The sequence below is a fragment of the Equus przewalskii genome, chromosome 24 (assembly GCF_037783145.1).
Source record: "Equus przewalskii isolate Varuska chromosome 24, EquPr2, whole genome shotgun sequence".
Lineage (NCBI taxonomy): Eukaryota > Metazoa > Chordata > Mammalia > Perissodactyla > Equidae > Equus > Equus przewalskii.
This window is the reverse complement of record NC_091854.1, coordinates 7,386,475-7,413,992: the sequence shown is the minus strand read 5'-3', so window position 1 is coordinate 7,413,992 and position 27,518 is coordinate 7,386,475. Positions and strand designations below refer to the sequence as shown.

At 36.1% G+C, this 27,518-nt stretch overlaps 1 protein-coding gene across 12 annotated transcripts in view; it reads right to left on the bottom strand.

The window, feature by feature from the left end:
• Nucleotides 1-27,518, bottom strand: part of EVI5 (ecotropic viral integration site 5) — a 222,901-nt gene that overhangs the window by 92,812 nt on the left and 102,571 nt on the right. For 7 of the 12 annotated variants that reach the window (XM_070592644.1, XM_070592650.1, XM_070592652.1 and 4 more), the window contains exons 11-15: nucleotides 27,135-27,188; nucleotides 24,994-25,026; nucleotides 24,287-24,433; nucleotides 3,068-3,202; nucleotides 171-311 (exon numbers count right to left, since the gene is read on the bottom strand). In XM_070592644.1, the coding sequence (XP_070448745.1) occupies nucleotides 171-311; nucleotides 3,068-3,202; nucleotides 24,287-24,433; nucleotides 24,994-25,026; nucleotides 27,135-27,188 (510 nt within the window). The remainder of the gene's footprint in view (nucleotides 1-170; nucleotides 312-3,067; nucleotides 3,203-24,286; nucleotides 24,434-24,993; nucleotides 25,027-27,134; nucleotides 27,189-27,518) is intronic. The other 5 variants (XM_070592649.1, XM_070592655.1, XM_070592653.1 and 2 more) reach the window with 2 other exon arrangements.

Here is a 27,518-nt window from a genome sequence, read left to right as displayed (position 1 = left end):
CTCAAAAGTTTTTTCAATTTATAAATGCTCTCAGTTTTGTACATTAAACAAGGTCTTTCTCATGTTAAACTCAAATCCTACAGTTGATCATCAGCTTCTTCAAACTCGTACAAACTGGATATTCAGTTTTAACCCTCCTTTTAAAGAGCACACAAAATACATTGATATACCTGCCAGTGTTCCTCCAAATCCTTGACTTGTTGTCTAAGTTCTTTCAAACCCATAATAGCTTCTGCTTCTCTCAGTTTCACAGCAATGAGTTCTTCCTGAAGCCTTGCAAGGTTATTCTCATCAGGAAAGGAGTTGTTTCTCTAAAGCAAGAATAATTTAACTTGGTATTTTTTTAGTTTAAAGAATAAAATAAAATATAGCATACATAATAAGAGCTATTTTGCCCCATATGTAATCATACCTAATTTTACAGAGTTTGATTGAAACATAATTCACAAACCACAAAATTTATTCTTTTAACGTACACTGGTCAGCGGTTTTTAAGAGTACTCACAGGGTTGTCCAACCACCATCACAATCTAATTTCATAACATTTTAATCACTCCCAAAAGAAACCCTATATCCATTAGCAGTCACTCCATATTTCCCCTCCCTCCAGCCCCAGGCAACTAATCTACCTTTGTCTCTATGGAGTTGCCTACTCTTGGCATTTCATATAAATGGAATCATACATAAAAATAATATGTGGCCTTTTATGACTAGCTTCTTTCACTCAGCATAATATTTTCAAGGTTCATCCCTTTGTATTGCCAAATAATATTCCATTGTATGGATATACCGCATTTTATTTATCCCACCAGTTAGTGAAAATTTGGGTTGTTTCCTCTTTTTGGCTATTATGAATAACGCTGCTATGAACATTTGTGTAAAAGTTTTTGTGTGGATGTATGTTTTTAATTCTTTTGAGTGACATACCAAGGAGCAAAACTGATGGATCAGATGGTAATTCCACACTTAACTTTTAAGAAACTTTTCCAAAGCAGCTATACTGTTGTACACTCCCACCAGAAACATATGAGGGAAATCGTACTTAATTTTGAGGATGCAGAAGTCTAATTCTGCTTTGTTTAATAAAATTTTAACCAGAGTTACAGAACAACAAGATTAAAAGTGTTTTTCAGCATGGCAATAAACTTACTAACCTCTGATCAGAACTCCAAACAAAGCATGAACATCATTTATATTTTACATATTTACGGAAAAGAATAGTCCAAAATCTGCTTTGTTGTATTTTCTTAGCATGCCACTTTGGAAGGAATGCAAAATCTCTGTACATTAGTCACTATATCAATAGTCAATAAATTAATACCAAGGTGACCTAATATTTCCTTCAAGGGCACAAGACGTAGATTAATCTCCTACCAATCAAAGACTCACCTTAGGATACAGGGTAGCCCCAAATCAAACTGCTCTTGGAGTGACCAGAAGATCCTAAATTAGACCTTAGTAAAAGTTCCTTAGGTAAACTGAGGTACTATTGAGATTTCAAGCTCTGAATCTATGAAATATTCTATCTCTAAAATATTTCATGATGGACATTAAGATTTTAGCCCACAGAGATGATGGAATAAAGTTATTCTTGCCAACTACACATTTTCATGGTAGACTGCAAATATTTTCTCAATTGAAAACCAGAAATTTACTGCATATGCATTAAAAAGAAAAAAGAGACTCCTGAATGAAGAAATTACCCATAGAAAGCATGAAACCTTTCAATTTCCTTTCTACTCTATAATATGAATACCAACAAACCTACTTAAGAAATCCATCTTTACATTGGAACCAAGGACGTTTCTTTCTATCAAATATTCAAAACTGAAAGATCCAGATTCTTACCTAAGTCATGGAGCCCAGAATACTCCTAAGTTAGAGATCAAATATTCTTTTAGGCATTTTCTACGGCATTCTTGCTGGCTTTTTCCTCAACAAACAGGGGAATAAATTTTCCAAAAATAACAGAAAAATAGCAAGCAGATTTCTAGCAAAATTATTCTACTACTGAGTGTAGTTACACCCTGCTCCATTTCATTAAGAAATAGTAAAGAACAACTTGAGGCTATCTGTCATGTCCATTATTTATGAGCCTTTGACTCAATAGCTAGATTCTACCTATGAGTGAATCATAGACCCCAAGCCATCCACAATTTTATACATGAGAAAACAGAGATTCAGAGTTTGTGATTTAGAACACAGACTCTCAAGTCTGAGGGTTGTAAGAAATGTAAAAGCATTTCTATTTCCACTGCTTATCTAATCCTCAAGTTCTTTAGTAACTTGGAAAAGGGGTAAGTTAAATGAGCTTCCATAAGTACACCTCAGGCTAAGGTCTTCCTGTGTAGTATCCTGAGGTGGCGTGCAGTACCTTAGAAAGTTCTGACAGTTACAATCACATAAAATTTTCCCTGAAATGTTTACGTATTAATCACATCCTACCTCTTGCAGGGGAAGATATTACAATATTTGAAGACAACAGTTAATTTCTGTCCCCTAAGTTTCTCTCCTCCAAATTTATATCAAAATTATCCTGGTTGTTTACCTCTAGATGGGCACTCATCTCCATTTTTACCCTTAAATATGGGGCTTTGAGTAGTATGGCAACAACAAAGAATAATTGGGAATCTTACAAATTTTTTTTCCTTTCCTCTCTCAGTAACTAATATGTAAGTTTCCTTTTCTTGTTATGATTTTTCTTTTCTTTTTGGTGAGGAAGATTGGCCCTGAGCTAACATCCATTGCTATACTTCCTCTTTTTGCTTGAGGAAGATTGTCACTGAGCTAACAACTGTGCCAAGCTTCCTCTACTTTGTATGTGGGACACCGCCACAGCGTGGCTTGATGACTGGTGTACAGTTCTGCACCTGGGATCTGAACCTGCGAACCCCAGGCTGCCAAAGCAGAGTGTGCACACTTAACCACTAGACCACCGGGCTGGCCCCTCTAAGGTTTCTAATACGTAAAAACACTAAGAACAATTTAACTGCTCAAAAAGTACTTAACAAATATCTATTATGTGTCTCCTCTAATCTGGGAGTGACAGCATTTGTGTTGTTCTCACCTTCTCTATGTCCAGGACCTTATCCTGCATCTCTTTCAGTGCACATTGAGACTCAGCTTCACTCAGACGAGCTTGGACCAATTCCTTCTCTAGCTGTAGCACAAAATCTTCATTGTAGTTGGAACTGCATTTATGCTACAAATTATAGACACATACTGAAATTTCACAGAAGTATGAACATGTACATACAATAAAAATAAATGCAATTAGACAATACAGTTACTGTTATTACAGTTACTACCAAGTAGTAAAAGTTCCCCTTACCCAATATTTCCAGTATATCTCCTCCAATTAACCTTCCAATGAATTAAAAAGCTCAGGTTTGATAGCTATTAAGATGATCACATTATTGGGTGCTGGTAACTAGCAGTTACACTAGTCAAATTTAATTCATAGGAGATGAATATCTCCATTTATCTGTCCATCTACCCAGATATTAAGAATTTGTTTTAGCTCTATAGACCTGTACTGTACAACAGTGTAGCCATTAGCCACATGTGGTTACTGAGCATTTGAAATGCGGCTAGTCCGAATTGAGAGAGGTTGTAGGTATAAAATACAAACTGGGTTTTGAAGACTTAATATGAAATAAAGAGGCAAAATATCTCATTAATAATTTTTACATTGATAATATGTTGAAATAATATTTTGAATACACTGAGTTAAGCAAAAATATCACTAATTTCATCTGTAATTATTAATTACTCCCTTCAATAGGGCATTTTAAAATGTATATGTGGGTCACATTATACTGCTATTGGACAGCACTGTTACAGGCTACAGAAGTCAAGTACACATTTATTGAAAATTCTACTTTAATCTAATGGGAATAAAATAAGGCATGCACAATAACGTGAACCATTCCAAATTCCAACAGTAAAATGTATTTGGTCTTAGAAATGAGGATCTTTTCAAAGATATGCATGAAAATGACTGCTGGAAGCAGAGAAAAAGCAGATGCTGCGTGAAGAAATTAACCATGGAAGCACGAATCCTTTCCATTTCCTTTTCTACTCTATAATGTAAATACCAATGCACTATCTAAGAAATCTCTTTTTAAACCAGTTTCTATACAAAGGTGCTCTAAAAAAGCAAAAAGATATCTAATTCACCATTATAAAAGACTTCCTAAAATAAACCATCACTTCACACTTAATTTATGTAGTAAAGAAAAAGTGACAACACAAAATTTCAAAATAGAGTCATAGAGAACAATTTCCTGCTGAAACAGCATGAGTAAAGAGTGGTTCCTTTAACTCTTCAATACATTAGGGACAAAATGAGGTCAAATGAAAACTCTATTAAAGAATTATTCAGTGCTTAATTAAAACATATGGTACTCCCTTGCCCCAGTTACCCAAAAAGATGTCATTTTTAAAAATGAACAGTTCACTGTTAAGCAAATGAGGATTTCTTAATTCAATGTATTACACATTATTTCTCCTAATAATTTTCTGATACTCTTAAAACAACATTTCAATACAAGAAGTACATCTGCAACAGGTATATCACCTTAGCAAATACTTACCTTACCAAATAGAGAAAAGGCACTCTTTTGGAATGACCACATCCACACTGCAGGTGCCATAATTTTTGTTTAATGAGATCATAGTTATTTTATGAGTAATACTAGAATTTTTTGCCCTTAATCTAAAGCCCTGACAACTGCAGTTCAGGTTTGTTTGCTAAGACTTTATATTAGGAGATCCCCAGGAATACATCAAACCCAAATGGCCCATATGAGAATGGAATCATTGATCCAGTATAAACCAAATAATCCAACTAAGTGCAAAAAACTGTAGTAATATTGGGAACAAATTTTCATCAAGAAAATTTGCGAAACTTCTAATTTCCCTCTATTGTTCAAGGGACAAATTCTAAATTCCATAGTTTACATATATTATTTCTCCTCACATACTTCCCATTTGTTCCTCAAGCCACTGCAAGCTAGCTCTAGTCCTCAACCCTTGATTAAATTGCTCTGCTCACTAACAATATCAATACCCAATAACAGTATAAAAACTCCACGGAAAGCCCTTTTATTCAGCTCTTACCTTCACTAGACAGTCTACAGAATTTAACACGACCAACCACTCTTAAAACTTTCTCCTCCCTTAGATTTTGAGGTGTTACTCTGTCATGGTTCTCCTACCTATCTCCTCTGCCAATTCTACTACTTCAAATAGGTATCTATATCTGTGTGTGTGTGTATCAATCATAGTTCCCAGGGTTTCAGTATTGTGTGTTTTCTCTCAATCTTTTCATTAATTTTCTTATTTTGTAGATTCATCCTATGTGATTTCATCCCTTGTCTATAGAGTCTGCATATATAGGCAGTATCAGATACTGTCCATTTGTAGCAGATATTGTCTCTATACAGTCTATATAGTGGATGAAACCACCAAGGAAGAATCTATAAAATAGTAAAAAGGGGAAGGTAGAGAGAAGAGGGACAGAAAGAAGGAGGGAGAGAGAAAATACAATGACAGAACTCTAGGGAAGACAGATAGAAACAAACATGGACAGAGAGTAGTGACTCTAAGCTCCCTATTTCCAGCCCAGATCGTTCTATTAAGCTGCAGAACCACATTCACAACTTCCTACTGGTCTTCTCCATCCGGTTAGCCATACATTCACCTCACATTCAACGTGTCAAAACTGAACTCCTTATCTTTTCCTCTTAAAGTATTTACTACTCTGCCAAGGATTCTATCACCTAACAACTAACCAAGTCAAAACTTCCCCTCTTCTATTCAACCCATATCATTCAACCACAAAATCTTAGTAATTTTTCTTCCAGATATCTCTTAAATTTGTCTGCTCCTCTCCATTTTCATTACAATTGTTTTTATTCATGCCTTCATCTTTCTCTGGACTACTGCAATAGTCTTACATATATCCCCTCCTAACTGCTGTAAGCACTTACAGTGGGTATTATTTAATATTTTACGTCACCTCTCATACTAGGTTGTAATAAATAGAAGGCATTTCCACAGTTCCGCCATCTAGACCAGGCAGGTGTGTTTTGACCCTACTGTTTTCAGTCTGAGGAAATTTTGATTCCATGTTTATTAATACAAACATATTAATGAAAATCATACAAGCATTGATACACTTCAGTAAAGTATTCAGAATGAATCTAACTCTACTAAGCCAATTTCATCTCATTATCAAGTTGTCTATACAGCAATTAGCCCTGTCCAATTATATTCATATGCAATTTTATTGGGCAAAGTATTTTCATTGGGATCTATTCTTAATATTGATATGGGCTCAGTAAACAGAGATTCTACATTTAATGTTGCAGCTCAGGGAGTTAGAAAAGGCTCTAGCATTTGTTTGGTTGGTTGAAACATGGACCAAAAGGTGGCCCTATAGTGAGTGAATTGGAAATGCTGGACATGCCGTGGTTTAATGTAGAAGAAGGGAAAAGTGGTGATTTGGGGAAGATGTATGTAGATAGGCCTCTCTGAATGGGCTAAAAGCGTGAAGACATTTGAGTCCCACGTGAATGTTCATCAAAGAGCGACCTCAGAGGATTTTACAAATCAAGTGGATGACCCAGGCTGTGGATACTAGTCAACCTCTTTCCCCAGACATCCACCATTGCCCAACAAAGTTTATGAACAAAGTGGCCACGGTGGCAGGGATGGAGGTTATGCATTGGGCTCAGCAACAAGGACTTCCATTCACCAAGGCTATCGACACTGACAGCAACAGATACATAGACACCAAGCCCCTGATACAACTCCATTCCTTGGGGTGATCAGCCAGCTACTTTGTGGCAGGTTGACTACACTGGACCACTTCCACCATGAAAGGGGCAGTATTTTGTTCTTACTGGAATACCCACTTTCTCTGGATATAAATTTGCCCTCCCTGCCCACAACGCTTCTGTCAAAACTTCCATCCATGGACCTGTAGAATGCTTTATCCACTGTCATGGTGTTCCACACAACATCGTTTCTGATCAGGGAATTTACCCCAGCAAAAGAAGTGCAACAATGGGTCTGTGCTTATGGAATTCACTAGTCTTACAATGTTCCCTAACATCCTGAAGCAGCTGGCTTGATGGAATAGTGGAATGGCCTTTTGAAGACTCAGTTACAGTGCCAGCTACATGGCAATATCTTGCAGGGCTGGGGCCAGGTTCTCCAGAAGGATAAATATGTTCTGAATCAGTGTCTAATATATGGTGCTGTTTCTCTGATTAATAAGGATTCACAGATCCAGGAATCCAGGGGTGGAAATGGGAGTGACACCACTATTATCCCTAGTGACTTACCAACAAAATGTTTGCTTTGCAACTTCATGCTCTGCTGGTGTAGACGTCTTAGCTCCAGAGGGAGGAATGCTCCTACTGGGAGACACAACAATAATTCCACTAAACTGGAAGACTCACCTGGCCACTATGGGATCCTCATGCCTCTGAACAATAGGCAAAGAAGGGAGTTATGGTGCTGGCTGGGGTGACTGATCCTGACTACCAAGGGGAAACTGGACTAGTACTCCACAATGGAGATTAGGAAGAATATGTCTGGAATAAAGGCAATCCTTTAAATTGTCTCTTAATATTATCATGACCTGTAATGAAGGTCAATGAAAAATTACAACAACCCAGTCCAGGAGGGATTACTAATGACGCGATCATCAGGAAGGAAGGTGGGGGTCACCTCACCAGGTAAAGAACTATGACCAGCTAAGGTGCTTATTAAAGACAAAGAGAATACAGAGTGGGTAATGGAAGAAGGTAGTTATTAATACCAACTATAAGCAGCCTATCTCTTAGACAAACAAGGACTGCAATTCTCATGAGTATTTCCTAATTTTCCTATGAATATATTTGTGTATCTGTTTTCTTTCTCTCTTATTCCCTTATCATAAGAAGTATTAACTTTATACCACTGCATTTAAACATTGCTAATTTTACATCGTGGTATTTAAGTTATAGGGTATCAATAAGAGAAAGCATCACTCAAGGACTTTACCTTTTCTGGGGAAGGTGTTAGTGCATTTTTGGTTGCGCACAAGATAACTGTATCATGTTAGGCAGAATTAAGACCTTTATGTGGAGGCTAAGTATGGTTTAAGAAGATGTACATAGGTGGTAAGCTGATAAGGACTGAACTTGTGATGGTTAATTTTATGTGTCAATTTGACTAGGTAGGTATGGGGTGCCCAGATTAAACGTTACTTCTGGGTGTGTGTGTGAGGGTGTTTCCAGGTGACTCAGCAGATTGCCCTCCTCACTGTGAGTGGGTATCATCCAACATGTTGAGGACCTGAAGAGAAGAAAAAGTGGAGGCAGGGAGGATTCACTCCCTTCCTGCTTGGCTGATTGAGCTGAGACATGGGTCTTTTCCCACCCTTGGCTGGGATTTACAGCATCAGCTTCCCTGGTTCTCAGGCCTCTGGACTCAGACTGGAACTACACCACTGGCTTTCTGAGGACTCCAGCTTGCAGATGGTAGACTGCGAAACTTCTCAGCCTTCATGTCATGAGCCAGTTCCTCACAATAAATCTCCTTTTATGTGTGTGTGTGAGTGTGTGTGTGTATCCCATTGGTTCTGTATCTCTGGAGAACCCTGACTAACACAGGGTAAATTTTACAAGTAAGGTTAAATTTATTGATTAGAGGTTTTGTTGTTGTTTCTTTTTTGGTCCATTTCAAAGTTGACCCATTAGAGCTTCTGCAATAGAATGCTCTTTTTTGGTCATTATTTCTAATATTTTCAATTTTCCCTGTTCAAATTTAGTCAGGAAATTGATACTTCTGTCAATGTCTAGTCTATTGAAAATTTTACCACGTCTGTTTGAGCTCTTTGTGAGTTTTCGTTTTTATTACTAGCAGTCTACGCCATTGGCTGAGCAAGCCAGTAGAATCATAACAACAGAATAACGTTAATATTAATCCTAATAATAGCTACCATTTGAACACTCACTATGTGCCAGGCATTATTCTCGAGTACCAAACCACTGAAGTCTCAACAACCCTCTATTATATACAGGACAAACTATAGCACAGAGAAGTTAAGTAACTTGTCCAAGGACACACAACCAGTTAGTGGCAGAATTGGCATCAAAGTGGCAACATCAAAAGATGCTGCTGTGGACTGTAAACTAGCAGTTTCTGTTTTTTAAAAATTTTCCTCAGGGAGAAAAAAGGTGTTATTGATAAAACAGGTTTTAAAGTTTACGATGATAACAATAGTGATGATGATAGCAGCTAACATCCACTGAGAGCTTATTCCGTGCCAGGCACGTGCTAAGTACTTTGTATTCTCACTTAACCTTCACTACAACTTCTACTTCACTAATAAAGAAACTAAAAAGACTCAGCAAAGTCAAATAGCAGTTGGCAGTTCTGTTAATTAGGAGTATGAACTACAAAGCTCATGTCCTTAATCTTTAAGTCATCTAAGGGTTGAAATAATATTTTTAAGAACTTAACACATTGTTTTCATATATACTGTTTACCAAATGATAACTGCCACAATTATGATGATTGACAAATCAACAAGGGGCATTTAAAAGTCTACAAATAATGAATGGCTTCCTCACACTTACATCAGATGCACTTTTTTCAATGAATCTCTTAATGCGTCTGTGATACCAGCAATCACATTCCAATGAAACTGACAGGAATTTTTTTTAGTCAATGGAGTCTCTGCTTTTCAATCCCATGTGCTTTTCTGGTGTTGCAAATGATACAAAGGTAAAGATAAATCAGAAAGCCCTTAGTAATCTTTTTTGCTTATGTTCTTGAGTAAAACAAAAAAACAAATTCTCATATTCAATGTTTGAAGGATTTTTGAGTGATATAGTGAAAAGCAAATATTTCCATTTGGAGAGGTTTGTTGTATTAGTAAGTGAAAAACTCCACAAATTGGAAAATGGATTGTCTACACAGATGTATCAAATGCTCCCTGAATTTAATTATACATTAAGTAAGTTCAAGAGTTGATAATTATATGTCTCTTTCAAGAACCCACACATTTCATGGAACCCTGTATTCTTCTCTCTTGTAGCATTTATCACAACTCTAAATAATTAACTGCAATTCATTTTTTAAATGTCTATCTCTACGTATACTACACAAGCAGTGCCAGGGACAGCCTGACTGATTTACCACTGCACTGTCAGAACTAAACTGTGCTTTTCACAGTCGGGGAGCAAACAATATTTGCTGAATGAATTTGCTATTCAATTCTTGGTTTAAAAAACAATAACCAAAAAAATCCCTCTATTAGATACTTTATATTAAACATGGGGAGTGGCAATTGAATACTGCCAAAATATCCTATAAAACTTGTTTCAGAAATAAACAAAATTTATAATAGTGTATAATTAGTTTCATGGATTTTCTCTATTTTTGTTTTGCACTGTTTCAATTTTATTGATTTCTACTCTTTTTATTAGTTCTTCCTTCTACTTGCTTTCAGTTGAATTTGTTCTTATATGTCTAGTTTCTTAAGGTAGAAGTTTAGATTACTGGTTTTAGACTTACTTCGTTTCCTAACATAAGCATTCAATGCTATAAATTTTCCACTAAGCACTGCTTTAGGTGGATCCCACAAATTTTGATAATGATGTGTCTTCACTTTCATTTAATTCAAAATATGTTCTAATTTCCTTGAGATTTTCTCTTTGACAATGGGTAAAAATGTGTTGTTTAATATCCAAATATTTGGGGATTTTCCAGATATCTATTATTAATTTCTAACTGAATGCTATTAGAGTCAAAAAAGATACTTTGTAAGATTTCAATTGCTTTAAATTTGTTAAAATTTATTTTATGGTCCTAAATATGTTCTCTTTGTAAAATGTTCCAGGTGCACTTAAAAAGAACATGTATTCTGATGTTATTAGGTAAATTTCCCATAAATATCAATCAGGTCAAGTCGGTTGATAATGTTCTACCATTCTTTTATATCCACACTGACTTTCCACCTAATTATTTCCTCAATTACTGAGAAGGGGGTATTGAAGATTCCAACTATAACTATCAATTTGTCCTCTTTGTCTCTCAGTTCTATTAGTTCAGCTTCATGCTCCTCTGTTGTTAGGAGTATACATATGGTAGGAGACAAATATTCCTAAATATATACAATTCTAAGACTGTTACATCTTCTTGGTGAACTGACCTATTACTCTCATAAAATGTCCCCCTTTATTCCTGGAACTCTTCCTTGTTCTGAAGTCTACTTCATCTGATATTAATACAGACACTCCAGTTTTCCTCAGCTTAGTATTTGCATGGTATATCTTTTTCACCTTTTTACATTTTTTTCCCCAATTACAATTGGTATACTGTGTCCAACAGTTAGAGGCAGACCACCTTGATCCTTCACTCCTGGAAATTTACTGTGGGGGAGTCACCCTCACAAGCTATCACATTATCTACATTTCCAATATCCATATAACAACCTTGTTGGCCTCTGTTATTGCTAACCTTTTTAACGGAGACCACCTCAGACTCACTGAGATTCTGCAAACAACATTATTCCTAAGTAGAGGAACATAAAAATCTCCATGTCTGCTCAACCTTGGCATATTAATGGAGCTGGCTTATCCAAACATCACATCCTTCCAACTCATGTTAAACCAGAGTTGTGGGTAAAAGACCCCATATTCAACACCTGCCCAAGCTGCTTTCCCATTAGTCCACTAAACCCCTGATATTCCAAATTCTTGTCTCCTTTACATCTTTATCCCCTTGCCTTTAGGCTTTGGTTCCTATAGGCCACTGGTCTGACAACCTGTTGTAATTCATTTCTCCAGTTGCCATCTGATCTGTGCTTTACTTCACACTGCATTCTCCCTTTAGGCTCAATACAATTGCAACTCTCATTAAGACATGCCCAATCCCAGCCCCGAGGGATATCCTAATTCTCTCAGGTTTCTCCTACAAGCTAGTTCACTTGGTTCTGGTCCTACCCTGACCTTAACCAATGGATTCCAGGACTGGGATGTTATATGTTCTCCCTTATTCCCACCTTCTATGGCAATCACTCAAAGTAAACGTGTTGTTTCTTTTAGCCTTATTTCTTTAGTCTTTTTTTCTTTAAACAATTTATTGAGGCAGAATTCAAATAACCATTTTAAAGTGAACAACAATTCAGTGGCATTTAGTGATGTGGATCAAGGTTGCCCCAGGGAGAGAAGCCCAAGGTGTCCAGGCCTACATGCGCTCTATATGACCTGATTCATATCTGAAGTTATACGACCACACAATAACCAGACCCCACCTGCACTGATACCATTTAATGACTTTTTAACATCATCTTTCCTTTGTCCGGTAAAAATAAGTCATGTACCCATGCCTTACAAATTTAGCCATAACCCTCAACACATTGCAGCTCTTCACTGCCCATGGGTCCTGTCCCCATGCTTACAGCTCTTCACTGCCCATGGGTCCTGTCCCCATGCCTACAGCTCTTCACTACCCATGGGTCCTGTCCCCATGCTTACAGCTCTTCACTGCCCATGGGTCCTGTCCCCATGCTTACAGCTCTTCACTGCCCATGGGTCCTGTCCCCATGCCTACAGCTCTTCACTGCCCATGGGTCCTGTCCCCATGCTGCAGCTCTTCACTGCCCATGGGTCCTGTCCCCATGCTTACAGCTCTTCACTGCCCAGGGGTCCTGTCCCCATGCTTGCAGCCCTTCATTGCCCATGGGTCCTGTCCCCATGCTTGCAGCTCTTCACTGCCCATGGGTCCTGTCCCCATGCTTGCAGCTCTTCACTGCCCATGGGTCCTGTCCCCATGCTGCAGCTCTTCACTGCCCATGGGTCCTGTCCCCATGCTGCAGCTCTTCACTGCCCATGGGTCCTGTCCCCATGCTGCAGCTCTTCACTGCCCATGGGTCCTGTCCCCATGCTGCAGCTCTTCACTGCCCATGGGTCCTGTCCCCATGCTGCAGCTCTTCACTGCCCATGGGTCCTGTCCCCATGCTTGCAGCTCTTCACTGCCCATGGGTCCTGTCCCCATGCTGCAGCTCTTCACTGCCCATGGGTCCTGTCCCCATGCTTACAGCCCTTCATTGCCCATGGGTCCTGTCCCCATGCTTGCAGCTCTTCACTGCCCATGGGTCCTGTCCCCATGCTTGCAGCCCTTCATTGCCCAGGGGTCCTGTCCCCACACTATTCTCTGACTAAAAGAGTACTGCTACCAGACATTGACAGTCCAAGAAATCTTTCTTTCAACTCCTTGGCTTGCCAAGCCAGCATCATTTAATACATTCAGAATGTTGTGCAACCACCAATTCTATCTAGTTCTAAAACACTTCTCTTGGTCTAAAGGAAAACCTCTTACCTACGAAGGAGTTTCTCACCCTTTTCCCACTCCCACCTTCTGGCAACCACCAATCTACAGTCTATGGATTTATCTATTCTGGTATTTCATATAAAGGGAATCATATATATGTGATCTTTTGAGTCTTGCTTCTTTCACTTAAGGTTTAGGGGGTCCATCCATATTATAACATGTATTAATACTTCATTCCTTTTTATGGCTTAATGACATTTCATTGCATGTATATACCAAAATTTGTTTATCCATTCTTCCATTGATGGACTTTTGGGCTATGTCCATTTTTTTGTGAATAATGTTGCTGCCAATGTATGCACACACACTTGTTTGAATACCAGTTTTCCATTCTTTTGAGTCTACATCTAGGAGGTGAATTGTGGCTTAAATGGTAATTCTCTGCTTAACTTTTTGAGGAACTTCCAAATTGTTTTCCACAGCAGCTGACCATTTTATATTTCTATCAGCAATGTACAAGGATTCCAATTTCTCCATCAACTTCCCAATACTTGTTATTTTCTGTTTGCCTTTTTTTTTCATTACAGCCATCCTAGTGAGTGTGAATTGGTACCTCATCATGGTTTTGATCTGCATCTCCCTAATGACTAAATACGTTGAGCATCTTTTCATATGCTTGCTGTTCATTTGCATATCTTCTTCGCAGAAATGTCTAATCAAGTCCTTTGCTCATTTTAAAATTGGATTGTCTTTTTTGTGAGTGGTAAGAGTTCTTTATATATTCCAGATGCTAAATCCTTATCAAATATATGATTTACAAACAGTTTCTACCATTCTATAGCCTGCCTTTTCATTTTCTGGATAACTTCCTTTGATGCCCAAAAGGTTTTAATTTTGATGAAGTCCAATTTATCTGGGTTTTTTTTTCTTTTGTTCCTCATGTTTTTAGTGTTAAAGTACCCATATCTAAGAATCCATTGCCAAATTTGAGATCATGAAGATTTATCCCTATGTATTCTCCTAAGGGTTTTAAAACCATAAAACAGTTACGTTAAAATCATAAAATCCCTACTTAGAGCAAAGATCCATTTTGAATTAATTTTCGTATGTGGTATGTGGTAGGAGTTCAAGTTCATTCATTTGCATGAGGATATCCAGTTCTCCCAGCATCATCTGTTGAAGAGATTATTCTTTCCTCCTCGAATGGTCTTAGCATCCTTGTTGAAAATCAATTGGCCACAAATGTATGGGTTTATTTCTGGACTCTCAATTTCTATTTTATATGTCTATTCTATTCTATATGTCTGAATAAATGAATCAAACAGAAAACTTGCAAGCTGTATATGTCTGTCCTCCTGCCAGTACCACACTATTTTGATTGTTCTAGCTTTGTAGTAAGTTTTCAAATTAGGAAGTATGAGTTCTCCAACTCTGTTCTTTTTCAAGACTGTTTTCAACATTTAAGGCTCCTTAAAATTCCATGTGAATTTCAGGATCAGCTTTCCCATTTCTGCAAAAGACCATTAGAATTTTCATACAGTTGACAGAATTGAATCTGTAGATCATACTGGGTAGTGTTGACATCTTAATATTAAGCCTTCTGATCTATGAACATGGGATATCTTTCCATTTACGTATGTCTTCTTTAATTTCTTTCATAGACAGATAAATGGATGAACCATGAACAGACAAATAGATAAACCATGATTCATAGTTTTCAGTGAATAAGTCTTTCACCTTCTTGGTTAAATTTACTCCTAGGTACTTTGTTCTCTTGGATGGTACTGTGAGCTTAATTTTCTTTCCCAATTGTTCATTACCAGTACATTCTTTTACTTTTAGCCTACCAAGATCTTTGTATATAAAGTGAGTTTCTTGTAAACAGGTCTTATCTTTTTATTCAATCTTTTCATTGGTGTTTAGAATACTTACATTTTATGTAATTATTGATAAGGTTGGGTTAAAATCTACAATCTTGCTAGTTTTCTATTTCATCCATTTGTTCATTGTTCTTTTTTTCTTTATTTTCTGCCTGATTGAATTTTTTTTTTAAAAAGGCTCCATTTCACCTCTGCTATTCATCACTTATTTATATATCTTTTCTTTAAAAAAAATTTTAGTGGTTTCCCTAGAGCTTATAAATATATCTTTCTCCTCCTTGAATACTTCAAACTTATTCCTCACTCAAGGCCTTTATACTAGGTGTGTGATCTGTCTGGAAGCCTTTTCCCCAGATCTTCAAATGGTTTCCTTATTCATATTATTCAGTTTCTATTCAAATTTACTTCCTCAGGCAAGCTCTCCAAAACCAACTTAACTAAAATAGCAGTACACCTACCACCTCACTCCTGCTTTATTTTTCTTCACAGCCCTTAACACCACCTAAAATTACTTTCATTTGTTTAATATGTCTCCTGAACTAGAACATACACTTCATGTAATTGCAGAACTTATTTTTCTTGTTTACTATTGTACCCTCAGTATGTAGGACAATACTTTGCTCATTATTTTTTGAATGACTGAATGAACACATGGCTCCATTATAAGATTGCCATGTCAAGTCATATAGGACTGAGCAAAATACTAACTGTTTACACAACCTAATGTGGTATCTTGACAATAAGCTAGAGACTAAAGAAGTAGTCAGAATGTTTTCTTTCTCATGACTAATTGGCTGCTAATTATATATAAGAGGAAAGAGAAGAGCTATAAAAAAAATCTGCGACAAAAAAATAACACTTCAAATGTCCATTTGATATAGTCTTTGCATTGAAAAAATTCTAACATTAAAAGAAAATTTGAGGGGCCAGCCCGGTGGTGCAGTGGTTAAGTGCACACGTTCTGCTTCAGCGGCCTGGGGTTTGCCAGTTCGGATCCCAGGTGCAGTCATAGCATCGCTTGGCAAGCCATGCTGTGGTAGGCATCCTACATATAAAGTAGAGGAAGATGGGCACGGACGTTAGCTCAGGGCCAGTCTTCCTCAAAAAAAAAAAAGAAAAAGAGAAAAAAAAAGATTTGAACTACAATGAAACAACACTTCACACCTACTACTAGGATGGGTATTACTAAAAAACAACAAGAACATGAACAGAAAATAAGAGTTGGTGAGGATGTGGAGAAATTGATGGGAACCCTTGTAAATTGCTGGTGGGAACATAAAATGGTACAGCTGCTGTGGAAAATGTTTGGTGGTTCCTCAAGAAACTTAAACATACGAGATCAGCATCATGGTAGAGTGAGCTCTTCCTTTAGTTTCTCCCACCAAGACACAACAAAAAAGGACATTCATAAACCAAAAGAGGATATTTACGCAACACAATAGATGTCTGGGAGATCCACACAGGAGAATATACTTTCTTCTCAAGTGCACATGGAACATTCTCAAAGATAGACCATATGTTGAGAAACAAGGCAAGCCTCAATAAATTTATTAAGATTGAAATCATCTCAAGCATCTTTTGCAATTATAATGCTATGAAACCAGAAATCACCTGCAAGAAAAAAGCTGGGAAAGGGACAAATATCTGAAGACTAAACAACATGCTACTGAACAACCAATGGATCAATGAAGAAATTAAAGGAGAAATCAAAAAGTATCTGGAGAGAAATGAAAATGAAAATACATCATACCAACTCATATGGGATGCAGCAAAAGCTGTCCCAAGAGGGGAATTCAAGCAATACCGGCCTACCTTAACAAACAAGAGAAATCTCAAATAAGCAATCTTAAACTACACTTAATAGACCTAGAAAAAGAATAACAAACAAAGCCCAAAGTCAGTAGAAGGAGGGAAATAATAAAAACTAGAGCAGAAATAAATGAAATAGAAACCAAAAAAACAGTAGAAAGGATCACTGACACTAAGAGCTGGTTCTTTGAGAAGATAAACAAAATTGACAAACACTTAGCCAGACTCACTAAGATAAAAGAGAGAAGTCTCAAATAAATAAAATTAGAAATGAAACAGGAGAAATTACAACGGATACAATGGAAATACAAACAATTATAAGAGAATACTGAGAAAAACCATATGCCAACAAACTGGACAATCTAGAAGAAATGGCTAAATTCTTAGAATCATACAACCTCCCAAAAATGAATCAAGAAGAAACAGAGAATCTGAACTGACCAATCACAAATAAACAGATTGAAACAGTAATCAAAAACTTCCCAAAAAATACAAGTCCAGGACCAGATGACTTCTCTGGAGAATTCTCCCAAACGTTCAAAGAAGATTTAATACCTATCCTTCTGAAACTATGCCAAAAAACTGAAGAAGACAGAACACTTCCTACCACATTTTATGAGGCCAACATCACCCTAAACCCAAAGCCAAACAAGGACAACAGAAAGAAGGAAAATTACAGGCCAATATCACTTATGAACATAGACGCAAAAATCCTCAACACAATATTGGCAAACCAAATACAGCAATATATTAAAAGGATCCCATCAAGTGGGATTTATACCAGGGATGGAGGGATGGTTCAACATCTGCAAATCAATCAATGTGATACACCACATTAACAAAATGATAAACAAAACCACATGATCATCTCAACAGATGCAGCGAAAGCATTTGACAAGATCCGACATCCATTTATGATAAAAACTCTGAACAAAATGGGTATAGAAGGAATGTACCTCAACATAATAAAGGCCATATGACAAACCCACAGCTAACATCATACTCAATGGGGAAAAATGAAAGCCATCCCTCTGAGAACAGGAACAAGACAAGAGTGCCCACTCTCACCACTCTTATTCCACATAGTACTGGAGGTTTTGGCCAGAGCAATTAGGTAAGAAAAAGAAATAAAAGGAATCCAAGTTGGCAAGGAAGAGGTGGAACTCTTTCTGTTTGCAGACAACATGATCCTATACATAGGAAACCCTAAAGAATCCATTGGAAAACTATTATAAATAACCAACAACTACAGCAAAGTTGCAGGGTACAAAATCAACTTACAAAAATTATTTGCATTTCTATACCCTAATGACAAACTAACAGAAAGAGAACTCAAGAATACTTGGGGGCTGGCCCCGTGGCCGAGTGGTTAAGTTTGCGCGCTCCGCTGTAGGCGGCCCAGTGTTTCGTTGGTTCGAATCCCAGGCGCGGACATGGCACTGCTCATTAAACCACGCTGAGGCAGCGTCCCACATGCCACAACTAGAAGGACCCACAACGAAGAATATAAAACTATGCACTGGGGGGCTTTGGGGAGAAAAAGGAAAAAAAAAATCATTAAAAAAAAAAAGAATACAATCCCATTTACAATCACAACAAAAAGAATGAAATATCTAGTAATAAATTTAACCAAGGAGGTGAATGACCTTTACAATGAAAACTATAAGACATTATTAAAAGAAACCAATGATGACATAAACAAATGGAATGATATTCCATGCTCATGGATTGGAAAAATAAACATAGTTAAAATGTCCATCCTACCTAATGCAATTTACAGATACAGTGCAATCCCAATCAGAATCCCCATGACATTCTTCACAGAAATAGAATAAAAGATCCTAAAATTCATATGTGGCAACAAAAGACCCCGAATTGCTAAAGCAATCCTGAGAAAAAAGAGCAAAGCCAGAGGCATCACAATCCCTGACTTCAAAATATACTACAAAGCTATAGTAATCAAAAGTGCATGGTACTGGTACAAAAACAGACACACAGATCAACAGAACAGAAGTGAAAGCCCAGAAATAAAACCACACATTTATGGACAGCTAATCTTCAACAAAGGAGCTAATAACATGCAATAGAGAAAGGAAAGTCTCTTCAATAAATGATGTTGGGAAAACTGGAGAGCCACATGCAAAAGAATGAAAGTAGACCATTATCTTTTGCCATACACATAAATTAACTCAAAATGGATTAAAGACTTGAAGGTAGGACGTGAAACCATAAAACTCCTAGAAGAAAATATAAGCAGTACACTCTTTGACATCAGTCTTAGAAGGATCTTTTCAAATACCATGTTTACTTGGGCAAGGGAAACAAAAGAAAAAATAAATGAATGAGACTTCATCACACTACAGACCTTCTGCAAGGCAAGGGAAACCAGGAACAAAATGCAAAGATAACCCACTAACTGGGAGAAAATATTTGCAAATCATATATGTGACAAGTGGTTAGTCTCCAAAATATATAAAGAACTCAGACAACTCAACAACAAAACAACAAACAACCCAATCAAAAAATGGGCAGAGGATATGAACAGACATTTTTCTAAAGAAGATATACAGATGGCCAACAGGCACATGAAAAGATGTTCAATATCACTAATCATTAGGGAAATGCAAATCAAAACCACAATGAGATATCACCTTACACATGTTAGAATGGCTATAATTACCAAGACAAAAAACAACAAATGTTGGAGAGGATGTGGAGAAAAGGCAACCCTCATACACTGCTGATGAGAAAGCAGACTGGTGCAGCCACTATGGAAAACAGTATGGAGATTTCTCAAAACTTAAAAATAGAAATATCATACAAGCTGGCTATCCTGCTACTCGGTATTTATCCAAAGAACTTGAAATCAACAATTCAAAGAGATTTATGCACCCCTACGTTCATTGCAGCATTATGCACAATAGCCAAGACATGGAATCAACCCAAGAGCCCAAGAACTGATGAATGGATAAAGACGATGTGGTGTGTGTGTGTATATATATATATATATATAAAATACACACACACACAAAGGAATACTACTCAGCCATAAAAAAGACAAAATCCTCCCATTTGCCACAATGTGGATGGACCTTGAGGGTACTGTTAAGCAAAATAAGCCTGAGAGAGAAAGTCAAACCATATGATTTCACTCATATGTGGAAGATATACAAACACATGAACAAAGAGAACACATTAGTAGTTACCAGAGGGGAAGAGGGTTGGGGGGTGGGCACAAGGGGTAAAAGGGCACATATATACGATGACTGACAAATAATAGTGTACAACTGAAATTTCACAACTTTATAAACTATTATGACCTCAATAAAAACACAAAAACCTTAAACATAGAATTACCATCTGATCTATGATCCAGCAGCTCCACTTCTGGGTATACACCCAAAAGAGTTAAAGGCAAGGACTCAAACAGATACTTGTATGTTAATGATAACAGCAACATTATTCACGACAGCCAAAACAGAGAAACAACCAAAATGACCATAAACACGTGAATGAATAAATAAAAGGAGGTATATATATATATATATATATACAATGGAGAATTATTCAGCTACAATAAAAACTAATAAAATTTTGATACATGCTACAAAAAGGATGAATCTTGAAAACATTAAGTGAAACAAGCCAGACACAAAAGGACAACTATTTTATGATTCCATTTATATGAGTTACCTAGAAGAGGCAAATTCATGGAAAGAAAGAATAAAGATTACTAGCAGCAGGGTGGTAGAAATAGATGGTGGTGGTTGCTGCACAACATTATAAATGTATTTAATGCCACTGAATGGTGCACTTAAATACTAAATTTTATGTAGTATATATTTTACCTAAATAAAAAAAAATTGCCAAAAAGAAAAATAGAGTGAACATGCTAAGTGAAACAAGCCAGACACAAAATCCTCATACCTTACAATTCCATTTATATAAAATTCTAGAAAAGGCAAAACTATGGTGACAGAAAGCAGACTGGCTGCTGGGAGTGGAAAGGTGAACTACAGAGAAACACAAGGGAAGTTTTCAGGGTGATGGAAATACCCTATATTTTGATTGTGGTGGTAGTTATAAAACTATATACATTTGTCAAACATATCAAACCACACACTTAAGTTTGATGAATTTTATTGCATGTAAATCATACTCGAATAAAACTCAAAAAGTCAAAGAGAGTGACACGAGATGGTCTAGCCCTATGTAATCATTTTAGAGAAAAAAGAAACTGAGTCCTTGAGTATCCAAGGTCACACAGCAAAACAGGACTAGAATTCAGTTCTGTACATGAAATCCAGAGCTCTTCATGGCATATAAAATAACGCTCTTGGGAGTAGAGGGTAGTAGTGGTGGATGATTACATTGGTAATTCGATACCTCCTGCTGGAATAGATTTGAAACCCTTATTCTGAGAGTTCTGAAGAACTCATGAAGTTATACTGGAAAATTGTAATCAAAACCTTTAGCAATATATGTTCACTTTCTGCCAGTAGAATGGTCACTACTTTGCAAAGCAACTATTCTATTTGTCAAAATTCCTAGGAATAAGATTTTGTATCCTTGGATCTTTCATGCAGTCTGCCCTCTGAAGTAACGTCAAAAAAAGGCTGATCACCTTTCCATAAGATTACCTCTCAAATACTTAAAAAAAGTTTTCTTTAGCATAGTTTAAAGAGTTAGGGCTTCCACAGTCTTTCCTATACTGGCCATAATATAGTCTGTAAACATTTCACATGAGTTTTGGTCTTCAAACTAGATGCAACACTACAGATTGCCTGCAAGCTTCTTAGAATTGAACTGGATCATTATACTTCCACGAAAACTGTACTTTGGATTTGGCGGGGCTGGGGGAGGCAGGTATATTACATTATTGGCTAATTCCTGATTTCCCATCAATTAAAATTTCTAGGTCTTTGTTACATAAAGCATCACTAAGATATATCTTTGAATTTTAAACTTAAGGGCAAGACTATAGATTTGTTTCTGTGAAATAATTTTTTATTTTAGTTTCTGATTCTGAACAGATTGTTTACATATTTTGGAATCTTGACTCATCATCCAACACATTAGCTACATTTCTGAAATATTTCATGTATAAAATTCGTAAACACATCTTTTGTATGAATATTTAAATAATAGGTTAAAATACTTGAAGTGTAAGTTTAGGAGACAAAGACCACTGGCATCTCTTAACATAAATGGCTTTTCGATATAGCTAATCACCTATAAAACCACTTAAGTTTACTCCTTTTATTTCTCTACCTGGACCAGAAAGATAGCACAAGAGCACCTACCAAATAACTGGGAAAACTACACTTGCTGCACAATTTTTGTTTATTACAGAAACAAAGTTAGTAAGGACTAATACATAGTAAATTGGCTTTTAGTGAGTAAAAGTTACTTTTCCGATTGTTCACAAACCAGAAGTTCAAGGAATTTTTAATGCACCTTGAACCTCTTTTCAGACATCTAACCATTATCGCTTAATATAAGAACTGTATTTGTCCACCCCAAAGCCTTTAGTATCTCTTATATTCTAAAACCCTTTAAAGACAATAATATTTCTACGATCATTTCGCAAATTATTTTAATATCTAGGGATACACACTTTCCTTTGAAATTGGAAATTTACCCAAGGCTCTGTTACTTTCACCTATTTTGTCCATTACCGCTTTGCAGGTCTGTTTTACAGTTATTCTGTCAAAAAGTTTATTTACAGTTAAAGAGAATGTCTGCTTAGTGAGAAAAAAAATGGAAACAAAACTGAAGTAGAGAACTGCTTTCTCCGTATTATATCTTAGCCCCACAATGTAGGTCTATCTTGTCGTTGAAAAAGAGTACAAAAATTCTTTTCACTACATTTAATTTTCAAATGCTTTAGTTCATTCTGGCCATTTTTGCTTGCCTACTTAACTTTTTCTTTATAAACTCACATTCTGTATTTTTGGTACACATCTATCTAGAGGTCTCAATATTTGAAAAACTATGCAAAAACCCTAATAATTCATGATTCTAATGCATTATGACTGTAGCTTATGCTAAATGCAAATGTAATGCTCACCATTCCTTATAAGAAAATCACATTGCACTCTAACTCAGTTCAGCTTAATTCCCAACATGACTTCCCAATTCTGTTTTCTCTGTTTTTATGCTTTGATAGTATTGCTATTTCACACAAAGGCAGAACAAAATATTTGAGTTCCCATCTTTTCAGTATTCTTTTATCACTCTCCTATTCATTTTTCTTAACCATTTTCAATTACATAATTTTAGAAATTGATGCTACGGTTTTTTGGAATTGCCAATTTTTTTGCTTTTAGTTTTCTGATTTTTGTACCCAGATGATGATGTTGTTTTTTAATTTTACTGAATAAACGTTATGTCCAACTTTGAAGTCATGCTATTTACCTTCCAGACCCATAGAGTTCTAGATTTAACACAGCTTTTTATGCCCACCCTGTTGCAATCTAATGCTTACTTGAGAATAGATAACTGAAACAAGAAACAATATCTCTTCAAAGAGAAAAGGTTGGCTTTTCTTTTTATCCCTCATATTCTTAAGATCATACTAGCCTGAATTTGCCAATGGAAAATGATGTCTGAGTTGTAAAAGATACCTGAGGACAACTGTACAATCAGTAGCTGTTTGCACCCTAAGTTAGTTCACATAATTTTAAAAAGTTCATTTTTTTATTTTGACTTCTCTCCTTTTGAAAAAGTATAAGCACATACCTTAACTCATAATTTAATGCCTGGATGTAGAAAGATATGGCTCTAGTATTTCACAAGACCTAAATAGCCACATTATCAAAGCTTTAAGTGAGATAATTACATATATTTTACATGTTGGATAATATTTCATCTGCACAATCAATAAAAACTAGCTGAAATTAAGATTTAAAAATTACCCATGGCAAGATACCTATTATGAAACAGATTTCTAAAACCTACAAAGCAAGTCTGACGTACATCACTCATTTTCTATGACTTAGAACATAATTTAAGGAAAGAAAATATTACCTATTTCTAACAAAACTATGTAGACACAAAAAAAATATTAGAATGAGGAGTCTTTAGGCCACAATAAGACCTCTAAGTATTACAGAATATAAAATTGATTAAGAATTCAATTAAAGTAAAAAAACAAAATTATTTAAAACAAGAGCACAGAAGTTGTGCTTAAAAAAAAAAAAAAAAAGGTTTAAAGGGAAGGGGATGAGAAAGGTGAGAAAAAGCACTACCAGACTCCTTACCCATTGTTGTTGGTGCTGGAGCTTCCTGATGGTATTTTCAGCTTGCTCCAGCTTAGCACTGGCCTCATCACTCTGCTGTTTGATGGTGGCCAACTCCCGTTTTATGAGGTAGTTTTCCTCAGCCTCCTGGGCTCTTGTCACTTGTCCCTTAGGACATAATTTGTGTGTGTGTAAAGCAGTTTACCATAGATTCAAGAAAGACTGCCTTTGTGAGGCTTAGTTATTTACTTTGACATGTTAAAAAAAATTACTTCAGAGAAAAGAACAGCCTAAATAATTATTAGCCAGCAGTTCATTATTGCTCCAGCCAATTTTGGGAAACTGAAAAAAGTCAACTGACAATCTTAAGAACAATTCTTCTTTCACTCAATAAAAATTCAATTCATGCAGTATTACTGGGTTGTACATGCAGGACTAAGATTTCAATGAATAGTGGTTAATTTCACAGAATCCACTGATTGCCATTTTGAAATAAATACTTTAAAGTAAGGTTAGCTTTAAAACGTGCAAAAGGTGTTTATTGTAATAAACCAGAATAACACACTGTTATCAAAAATTAAGTTTATACCCATGTATATCACCCCAAAAAATTATTTCTAGGAAAATGCATGTAAAATTGCATGCATTAAAATGCGAATTTCTAGGTTTAGGACTTCCCTTAGAAGTTAGAGAAAATGCTAAAAACAAAAACAAAAACAAAACTATACCTGTATCAATCTATCTGCCAAGGAAGCACTTTCCTACAAAAGGAAAAATTCAGATAGAAACATAAGAGAAAGAAATAAAATGAGGTGATAATTAGGAATAAGAAGAAATAAAGCATACCCAAATTCCACCTACTTTTCATTGTAATTAAAAATGGACATTTAGATTTTAAAACTACTTTTTACTGAATGTGTTTTTATTCTTAAATCTTAAGAAATATATATCAAAACAAGGACAGACTGAAGAAAATCATGTGCTTCTAGAAGAGGCCAAACACAAACTCCAAGAGCTTTTTCATTATTTGGGACAAGCAAATATCTTCTTTTAAAGCATACTTATACATCTTTATTTTTAGAGTCAGCCATACTGTCAAGCCACTTGTATGAAAGGGAGAAGGAATTTGAGTAAGCGATCCACTTATAAAGGGTGACAGCAATTTGTGCAACCCCAACTTCCAAAGAAGAAAAGCAAGGAAAAAATGACGAAATACATGAGCTCAATGCAATAAACTCTAGAAATAACTAAGTAAACTTTTTGCTTTCAGAATTTAATTGATACGTAAGTATTTACAGAAATCTAAGTGCTAAAGAACACATCTAGGCCATCTAAGAGCCAGTAAAAGGTACTTCATTTTCTAGATGCAAAATCCAAACTTAATACTTTCCTACAGTACCTTTATCATTCTAAAGGTTCAATGAAATAAAAGTGCTTTCTCTGTGAAAACGTCTCACTCCAAAGATAAAACCCAGAAGATACACCCAAGAAGATGTATATTTTACTGCAAACTGAGTATTTAGTGAAAAAAAAGCATATATTTAAAACAACTTAAAAACAATTAAGCTCGATGTTTTTTGTTTTTTGGGTTTTTTTGAGGAAGATTAGCACTGAGCTAACCTCTGCCAATCCTCCTCTTTTTGCTGAGGTAGACTGGCCCTGAGCTCACATCGTGCCCATCTTCCTCTACTTTACATGTGGGACGCCTACCACAGCATGGCTTGCCAAGCGGTGCCTTGTCCGCACCCAGGATCCGAACTGGCGAACCCCAGGCTGCCGAAGCGGAAGGTGCACACTTAACTGCTGCGCCACCAGGCCGGCCCCTAAGCTCAATGTTTTTGCAGAGTCACCAAAAAGCAGAATTATCCTCAAAGCAACTCTAATAAGATAAAGGATATATAAGAAAACTATTTCTGACTTAATATAATGTACCTACAATTTGCAATAAACATTCTGTTCTTGTGCAGTGTTACTTAATTGGAAACCAGCAAAACTTTCAAACAAAAGACAAATATGCAAGCCATCCATATTTTCATTTATTTAATTCTTGAATATTGATCTATAGATTTTCAGGGAAGATTTTAAGATAGTTGGCAATATCATGAGGAGTACTTTTATACCTACTTACTCTCATCTTTGGATAAAAAAACAACAAAAACATCAAAAGAGTTTGTGAATACAGATGTTTTTCTTATAATTAACAAAAACGCTTACACTATACCCTTTATTACTCAATAAATTCTTACAGTACTAGAAACAAGACTACAGAAGACATTACATCAAAAGCACAATATGAAAAAGAACACAAATTTTCCACATTTGCCCAGTTATTTTATATGAAACAGAGAGGAAAAGGTAACAAGTGGTATGAAAATAATTCTAAGAACCAAAAGTTTAAGCACAATTCTCCTATGTTGAAAATCAATATCATGGTGAATTTTTACAAAAGAAATTAGTGAATCATTTTGACCAAACTTAAAGCAATCCTGGGCCTTAAAGGAATCACTGCCACACTTAACATGTGGCTAGAAAGTTGGGGCAACATTTGAACTCACCTTTAAAATACTATACAGAATTGATTCTCAGGTTACTTCTAAAGAAGGTACTTTTTACAGATTATACGTATAGAAAACAAATGACATCAATATGTTACTCTAACAATAACCTTAGTTAAAACTTTAACATTAAAGCTCAAGGACTAGTAGCGACCAATTTTTATTAATGACAAGTTTAGTTAAGTAGCAAGCTGGCAATCTAAGCAGTCAATATCACAACTTTGGAGACATGTGCTAGACTTCCCGAGCCTAAAATGGACCAAAAAAAATACTGTGCATTCAACAGAAGCTTGCATAAGTAGTCATTTACTTACTTTTTCTAATGTTTCAATGCGCTGTTTTAAAAGTCTATTTTCTGTGCGTAACCTCTGCAAAAAAAAAAAAAGAAAAGAAACAACACACACACAAAAAGGTTTGTTTGCAAGCATTCCTGAGAGAAATAAAGACACCTAAATCATAGTCTTTATAATGCACCAGCTTTTATAAGTAAGAAGAGTCTTAGAATGGTTATATTATCATCTGTCAAATTCTTAAAGTCTCAGAATAAGAAACATATGGCAAAGGAAATGATCACATTTATCAATCCAGCTGTGCCTGAATTTTAAATTTAAGCTACAGTACATACAGAAATAACCCCTTTCTTTTCTGTACCTATGATAATGACTCATAATCAATATTTTCTTGTCTCATCCTCATTA